Raw genomic sequence first — 8629 nt, 5'->3', positions numbered from 1 at the left:
TCTTCTCCACTTTGCCCGGTCTTCGGCATCCTCAGGTGTAAGATTGTTCTCTCCCGTGTACGCTGTCACCAGAGGCGGCATTAGGCGTAGGCGACGTGGGCCACAGCCTACGGCCTCGCGGTCCGAGGGGCCTCGCGCCTCAAATAAGGACCTATATTTCGGACACACCGTAAAAATGTTCGTTATTTCTTGCGCCACCAGAGGGCCTCGCTAAGCGTACCTTGCCCACATAAAATGTTGGTCTTGCCCCGCCACTGGCTGTCACGACGTTGATATCTTACGCAACAATTTTACACGAAGTCAATTGCATTTTTTGTACCTAAATATTAAGATTTCAAAAGGGCTCAAGTCTCTAAAAAGACACGGGTCTCTAACAAGTTAAAAAGGACTCGTCACTCGAGCTTCGACTTCATTACCTATAAGAATCTGTAAAAGTGAGTGGAGTTCTAAATGCAGAGGACTCAGGAGCCGAGGCTTAACCAACACTTAACTAAAGGGTCATTAATTTATTTTATGTTGGATTGTTTTGTGTACCTGCCACATTATCTTTGTTTTATAACGATTCAGCTTTTTAATAGATATTTAATAAAAGTAAAATTAATTGTTGTATTTGAATTACTGTCCTTGGCCACGTTATCGTAGGCAGAAACCCACTGAGACATACTTCTCACATCTCATGCAATTTAAGGCCAGAGCACACCGGCTACGACGTGTGCGTGTGCTAAAATGTTGGATCTGTATCTTACAACGCGCACCTGCACGTCTATGCACACGCATCCAGTGTGTACAGGCATTTAAATAGGAAATGTAGAAAGGATGTACCAGTAGCTTTTTTTCAAGAATGTCTTCTTTAATAGTTTGGAAGAATATAATTAACCCACGATTAACACGTTAACAGTCCCCATACTACATGTATGCAGGTTTCCTCGTACGTCCACATATATGCTCCACATATGGGTCACTAAGGAAATAACAAGCACGAACTTGAATTATAACTCACTTTCTGTATGCTGCTGTAAAACTAGCCAAAAATATTATTATATAAGACTATCGGGATACTCGGTGTCGACATTACGAACGAAGTCCAGTTTCGGGATCATTTGGAACTCAAAGCCAAACTGGCCTCTAAGAAGCTCGGGGTGCTCAATAGACCAAAAATTTACTTTACACCAGATCACCGGCTTTCGTTATACAAAGCGCAAGTTCGATCACATATGGAGTACTGTTCTCACCTATGGTCAAGAGCACCGAAATACCAACTTCCACTTGACTCCATCCAACGTCGGGCAGTTCGTATTGTTGGTGACCCCGATCTCACAGTCGGTTTTGGAACCTCTCAGTCTTCGAAGAGACGTTGGCCCTCTGTGCCTGTTCTACCGTCTGTACAATGGGGAATGTTCTGAAGAACTTCTTGAATTGGTGCCACCATCGCGTTTTTATCACAGCACCTCGCGCCAAAAGTTCATCCTCACTTTCTCGACACGTGGAAAACCAAGACCAAGCGGGCATCTCGCTCGTTTTTGCCCAGAACGTGCAAGTTGTGGAATGAGCTACCTTCTGAGGTGTTTCCCTTGCGCTATGACATGGGGTTCTTCCAGAAGCAAGGTTGGCAACGCATAAGTGGCTCCTCCGATGTTGCTTATGTCCATGGGCGGCGATGACTGCTTCCCATCAGGCGGCTCGTCTGCTCGTTTGCTGCCTATTACATAAAAAAAAGAATTATCCCTATATTATCATGCAGTACGAAGTTATACTGATCTAAGTGCGTACCTGGTCGTATCTTTGTGACCCATATGTGGAGCACGGACGTGTGAAGATAGTTCATCGTGACACATATATGGGGCACTGGACTGTGAACGTGTTAAAAATATGATGGATTGAAATAATACACAGAAATTATCTTAACATTAATTTAATATATTATTAATAATCTCAATCCTAACACACAAAATTTCAATTATCATCTCAGTCATTCAAAGCAAACAATAGTTGAAAGCTCAAAACATGGCAAATCACATAATATTGTGATGAAATATATTTACAACTACCATAAAATATACAGATTATTATTATGTTTTCTCGTCCAAATAGAACCTTGGTCGAGTAGCTAAGTAGGGGCCTATGAGTGAGGTTCATGTCTTGGTGTGGCCTGTGTAGACGCTCGAAGCGGAGCGTTCGGCGGGGCGTGCAGCGTGGCGTCGGGCTCACAAGCGACGTGAGCAGCGTGCACTGCGGCCGCTCCTATACGTCTGCATTTGTTTAACATGCACGCTGCACGCCCCACCCCGCTGCACGCCCAACTCGAGCGTCCACTCAGGCCTTACACTTTAGAGTGTAAATATATGTAAAGGTAGTAAATACTACATAGGAGCTACCGAAATAATTAGTTACTTAATTGTCAAAGAGGCTCCTTTCCTGGATTTCTATTTGGCAAGTGTATACGCTTAAGGAAGGTATTATACGCAATTCGTAGGTATTAATATTTGTTATTGCGTAAAAAATTCGCATGGCCTTGGTTCTAATTTAATCAGAGTATACATTGCACTTTCTCAAACAGGTGATACGGTTACACTTTTGCAACTTATTCCATTATAATAAGGTGAAAAGTATAAACATATTTCGAAGTAGTCTGTACAGTTAGTATAAGATTATAACACTTAAGCGTGTTCAGTAGGGCTAAGATGGTCGGCTTTTTATCATTTGTCACCATGGCTGTCACGTTCTAACAAGTATGTAAGCGCGAAAGTGACGGGTATAGTGACAAGTGATAAAAATGGAATCATGCTGCCACCGCAGATCCGATATGTGATACGTTCTTCACTTTTGACGCTGACTGTCTACTAGACTAAATAGGGTAAGACAGATCTTATTGAGTCCTTTTACCTAGTTTACAATTTGCCGTTGAGGGACATTGAACAAGGGACATAGTATTAACTTGCTCATGCGCTTGACACTATCCGCTGCTTCTGTCAAATGAGATTTGGTTAGTTCTTCTCTTATGTGGTAGAGGTCGATCATTACGGCTTAGACGTAGGGTATCGCTGCGTATTGCCTTATGATCTCAAACTACTTGAGACTTCACTAGTTCCTGTCTTGTCGGGGCAAACGCACGAAGTCTTGACGCTGTGCCTTCGCCTACGTCGTCGATAGTGAAGTCCAAACGCTGCGTCCAGAAGGTTCTCAGTCTAGATGAGTCACTAGACTGTTCGTTTCTGTCGTGTCGGGGCAAGGATTGTTCGATCTTGACGCTGTGCCTTCGTCTTACGTCGTCGGTAGTTAAGCTCAAGCGCTGAGTCCAAAAGTCTCTCAGTCGAGTCTCCACTACTGTTCATTTCTGTCGTATCAGGGGTTAGATCGCACGAGGTTTTCGTATGTCGTCGGTAAATGTCACTGATGTTAGCTTCAGCCTATATACTCTCATAAGGCTCAGATGATAGTGCTAAGTTCGTGTGAATCGTATTAGCTGGTAGGAAAACATTAACGTTTCTAAATCCTAACTCTGAACGCTCTGCCTTCGTCTTATGCCGGTCAGTACTTGTAAGCGTTATCCAGAAGGCTTCAGACAAGAGTGCTGAGTTCGTGTGCGTCATGGCTGAGGTCGATGGTGGCGGTCGGCACGCCGGGCGTCGCCGCGCCTTCGCCCGGCGGCGTGCTCGTCGGTGGTCTGTAAAAAGATGAATAGGTTGTCAAACTTTGTGATTTTAAACCATCTCTGTGTGCGTCCTGTCAACCCCAATGGCGCAGGTCTTACAGGTCGATTCACGAAAGCTGGCACGACTGAAGTTGAATGAGTGAATGAAAATATCTATGGGTATATCACATTAACCAATAAAATGGTGGCTCTGCCTGTAAACCGATATAGATGAAGGTCAGATGGCAATAGCTTTCGTAAAAGTAGTGCCTACGCCAATTTTTGGGATTAGTTGTCAAGCGGACCCCAGGCTCCCATGGGCCGTGGCAAAATGCCGGGACAACGCGAGGTGATGTCGCGATGATGATGATTTACTAAATGCAGTGCTTGAGACTGTATGGGGAATGCGTATAAAAAGGAGGCAAAAAGCTCTTGTCTTGGCCCAATTATTTGTGATAACTTACCTTATGATATACCTAAGGTCCCTGCTGCACCAGCGTGAGGGGGTGCGAATAAGGCGCCTGCCGGTGGAAGCTAAGGTTGCCAGCGCCGCTGTTGTTCAGGTGCCTCATCACGATCCCGTTGGACGTCTGTTAAGGTGTGTTCCTGTAATAACTCACCTAATAATATAAGGTCCCTGCTGCAGCAGGGTGATGGGGTGCGAATAAGGCGCCTGCCGGTGGAAGCTAAGGTTGCCAGCGCCGCTGTTGTTGAGGTGCCCGTTCATCACGATACCATTGGACGTCTGATTCTGAGACGTGTTTATGTCTGAACGAAACGCCTGAAAACAATGTTGTACTTTAATTAAAAACTGATCAATTAAACACTTAAGCGCTCGTATACCGGATCTGAGTACGCGGAAAGTATTTGAAAAAAGAATCACGGTACGAGAGGTTAGTGGAGCGTATAAGCCTAGTCGCGCTCACTACACATTGGTACTCCCGTTACTAGTAAAATTAAGATATTTACAGTTTGAACAAGAATTTGAAAGGAATCGCAGGTAAACTCCCGAAGACTTAACTTAGGCTGGATGTCCTTATACCTAAGTAACTTGTTCAGCAGTAAACCTTATTAGTAGCAACATAGCTGCTAAAAAATACAACGTTTAAGTGTTAATTTCATGAGAATCATTCTGCAGAAAAGTGGCAATGACATCAGTCAGGGTCATATTTTGTGCATCAACAAAATTACTTAGGAAGGATATCCAACCAATGTTAAGTCTTAGGGAGTATTACTGCAATGTTTTGCCGCCAGGGTGCAGCAATAGCACCTTTCGTAAACCATAAACTATCTTATACATACTGCCTTAAACTGTTTTTGACAAGTTTTCACAGATAATAAAATATGACATTGATGCATGAAGGCGGTTTGTTTAAAAAGGGCCTACCGGGAAACGCGAAAATTAGTTATCTGCCTCTTCATCGCTCGAATATGCAAGAGTGATAGGAGAGGTTAAATAACGTAATTTCCATTTTCTAGTTTCGCGGTAGACCCTCAGATTGTGATGGATTGTGGTAGTGTAGAGTAGAGGGTAGAGTTTCGCCTAATATTCCCTATAGCGTCTAAAATGCTACCCAGAATGCTGTTTCATTGTGTACGGCTAACCCTGAAGGCTCTTGGAGCAACTATTGCTAATGTAGTTGAAGAACTACACTACTTTGAGACTTACTACTACTTACTACGAAGGTATAGTATAGCCCCATTTGCCCCTGATGGGTGATCCCCACGCCTGGTATGAGGCAGCAAATCCCGGAGAGACAGAGACAGTTCATACCTTGACTAGGTTAGTCTTCTCCTTCTGCCACACGAAGACGTTGTGTACCATCGCGCAGCCGCAAAATATGATGCCGACTCCGATGAACACTGACGTTACTATTGCAGGCGTGGAGTGGAACTGGATGAATGTGTACAGGATAATCCCTGGAGGAAAATTAGGTAAGGTCAATATGAGGTAGAAATATAAATAGAAATCATTTAGCACAAACACAGAATAGAAAATGGGGTGTGTTTATACATTGATTAGTTTTTAATGCGTGTTTCATTTGCTACGTTTTGCGTATGAATCGTATGAACTTGCAATACACTAATCAATGTTTAAACAGCAAGGCTCGGAAAAACACCCATGGTTTTGAAAACTATAACCCTGTTCCGTACTACAGAGTCCGTTTTGTTCACCAGGATCCCCTATCCTGATGCCTTGGAAGATTTTGGTGAAATAGGAACTGGGGGATAAAGCTAAGGGATCCTGGTGGACTGTTTGACAGTCTTACTTATACCAATGTCAACGATAATGCCCCATAGGGAGCGTGCATGAACTATAGGAGGCAGCACAGGAGCCGTCAGATTTTTGACGCGAGGCGTAAATGTGATGTTTTTTGTTCCGATGTAGCCCACAAGATGGCAGAACCTACTATGCACAAGAAAACACTTGACGTGTAAATGTGCCCGTTTTTGGTTCCGATTCAGACCACAAGATGGCAGACCCTCCAACGCGCACGATCCCTATTGACGTCCGTATTAGACTGTGAACGAACATTTTCGACTCATTAACACTTCATCATTCATTCATTTTCATTCTTCATTCATTTGGGGACTTTTAATTCAATTATTTATTTAATTCTGATCTTGGGATATCCATATAGTGGTATTAAAGATAGAGTCTGTGCGGAAAGAGAAGAATCGTGGAATGTGGGGCCCAATACATTCCACGACTCTTCTCTTTCCTAACAGACTCTAATTTGAAATAGAGGTGGATTGTCAAAGAAAACTTTGTAGCCACAGTAAATTTACTGCCATCTTTCGACACATAATTAAAACTTTTAGAATGCCATTTGACTTTGATCCCTCTTCTTTCACTGATATGTGTTAAATTTGTTAAATATCAAAAAGTGGCGCCATTTAATATAGCATAGGCCAAAGGTGCGCTCGAAACGATGCCGCCATACCTTTGGCATATGATCTATTAGATTATAGGCCAATTAATATAGATAAAGATCAATTACAAAGTTTTCTTTGACAATACACCTATATTTCAAATTCTTTTTGATGGTATATACCTGTGGCCCTAGTGAAAAAGGGTACAAGTCTCTGGCAGCGCAGGTGTAAAGGGGTGTAAGTTCCACGTAATACTTATGCCCTTATACACCTAAACTGCCAGAGACTTGTACCCTTTTTCACTAGGGCCACAATACTTTATCGCATTATTTGTATAAACGGCCTGTAACTAAAAAGTCTAGTCTATGGCGAGATGATGATAAGGAACGTGTATGAACTTTGGGGGTCAGCACAGGAGTCCCCCGTTTAAGTTTCCATTATAGCCCACAAGATGGCAGAACCTACAATGCACATGAAAACGCACGTGAACTGTAGATGGCAGCATTTGCTTTGGCGTGAAGTGTCAATGTACAGTGTACATTTCCGATTCAGGCCGCAAGATGCCAGGCCCTCCAACGCACATGGTCCCCATAGTCTATGACAGATGCCGCTATGCGCCTCCCTTCGTAAGTAAAGGTGGCCATACACACTAGAGTATGCCTGCGCAGTGTTGCCTGTACAGTTCAACGGCACAGGTAAAGCTGTATAGGAAACTGCACTGTCGAATGCCACACACGCTCCGTTTTACCTGCAGGTGCAGTTGGCAAAACTGCGCAGGCATACCCTAGTGTGGCCAGCTTAAGTAAACTACTTAGTAAACAAAAGTAAAATAAAATTATACTAACCTGTTAAAAACACAGGTATTGATATGAAGAATCCCCCTACAGCGCATACTCTAGTTATCGCCGACTTCTGCAGATATTTGTTCGACCTGAAAAAGAAGAAAACGAAATATTAATAAAATCTGATAAAGAGCCTCTTACATATTGCAATATCAATAGGTCGTCCGCCATTTGCAAATAATGTAGATAGCGTGTAGCATACAGTCTATACTTAGTAGCTTCATGTTGCTAACTAAGAATGTTATTTCATAGAAATATATAGACCAAGATAAGTCTGCAACGATTCGGTAGCATACGCAGTGCAAGTGTTATTTTAATGTGTAAATTTCATAGAAGTTTACGGGTGCTATCAAAATCGTTGCAGAATTATTTTGGTCTAACTCTAGAAAGCAGAGATGTCGCAGCAACATGTCGTCAGCTGCTGCTGTCTGCGGTCGGGTTCCAACTTGTACCTTTAGCATTCGGCGGCAATGCCGGGATTTAGAGGTCTTGAGGCCTCGGGCAATAAAGACGTGGAGGCCCCCTGGCCCCAATTTATTTTCCAAATAAAATGGTAAATTTTCCGAAGTCTCTATTGTGGGGGCCCCTCTTTTGTGGAGGCCCCGGGGCTGTAGCCCCGGCTGCCCTCCCCTAAATCCGGCCCTGTTCGGCGGGGACCAAATTGTGGTGCACCATTAAGCCATTACAATGAAAATGGTCCTTCGAGCCGGATTTTCTAATGTAGGTATATTACTTATTGAAAAAATGAAAATTAAAAAATGAAAAATGATTTATTGGTACACAACAGGTTTTAACTAGAACCAAAACAAGAGCCTTCTTTTAAGTAAAACAAATACTCGCTCAAAGAATTAGTCTTGCAATACAGCGAGGAAATGCTGCCAGTATCTATATATTATATATATATTATTGAATTATTTAAAAAAAAAAAATATTGTGCCAGAAGGCTCCGCTCTTCCATTGATGACAAGGTATACCATAATTATCTTAAATTTTAAGCTTATACTTAATATAAGGTAAGATAGGTACATTACATTTTAAACAAAATGAATACATAGTGCAGCAAAAGTTTACTTATACCGCCGTTTACTTGTATAAGTAAACGGTTCAAAATTTAGGTATCATTCGCCAACGTGTCAACCATCATCGTCCATAATATTCGCCACATTAATACATTTTTTCCTTCCAGTTAAATTTTCAGCTGTATTCCTTTTTTTTTACCTTTCATTTTTACCCCCTCCCTATGCGGAAGGCAGACATATAGTTTAAACGATCAAAATAGTGA

At 42.5% G+C, this 8629-nt stretch overlaps 1 protein-coding gene across 1 annotated transcript in view; it reads right to left on the bottom strand.

Annotated features, from left to right (window-relative positions):
• Window positions 1–1896: 1896 nt before the first annotated feature.
• LOC133533897 (uncharacterized) overlaps window positions 1897–8629 on the bottom strand; it is a 73820-nt gene continuing 67087 nt past the window's right edge. Inside the window, exons 2-5 of the mRNA XM_061872981.1 lie at window positions 7351–7436; window positions 5406–5551; window positions 4252–4412; window positions 1897–3664 (exon numbers count right to left, since the gene is read on the bottom strand). Coding sequence (XP_061728965.1) covers window positions 3559–3664; window positions 4252–4412; window positions 5406–5551; window positions 7351–7436 — 499 coding nt within the window. The 3' untranslated portion in view covers window positions 1897–3558. The remainder of the gene's footprint in view (window positions 3665–4251; window positions 4413–5405; window positions 5552–7350; window positions 7437–8629) is intronic.

This window comes from Cydia pomonella, unplaced genomic scaffold, assembly GCF_033807575.1.
Source record: "Cydia pomonella isolate Wapato2018A unplaced genomic scaffold, ilCydPomo1 PGA_scaffold_210, whole genome shotgun sequence".
NCBI classification, from domain to species: domain Eukaryota; kingdom Metazoa; phylum Arthropoda; class Insecta; order Lepidoptera; family Tortricidae; genus Cydia; species Cydia pomonella.
The sequence above is the reverse complement of the archived record's forward strand: the minus strand, read 5'-3'. Positions and strand labels throughout refer to the sequence as shown.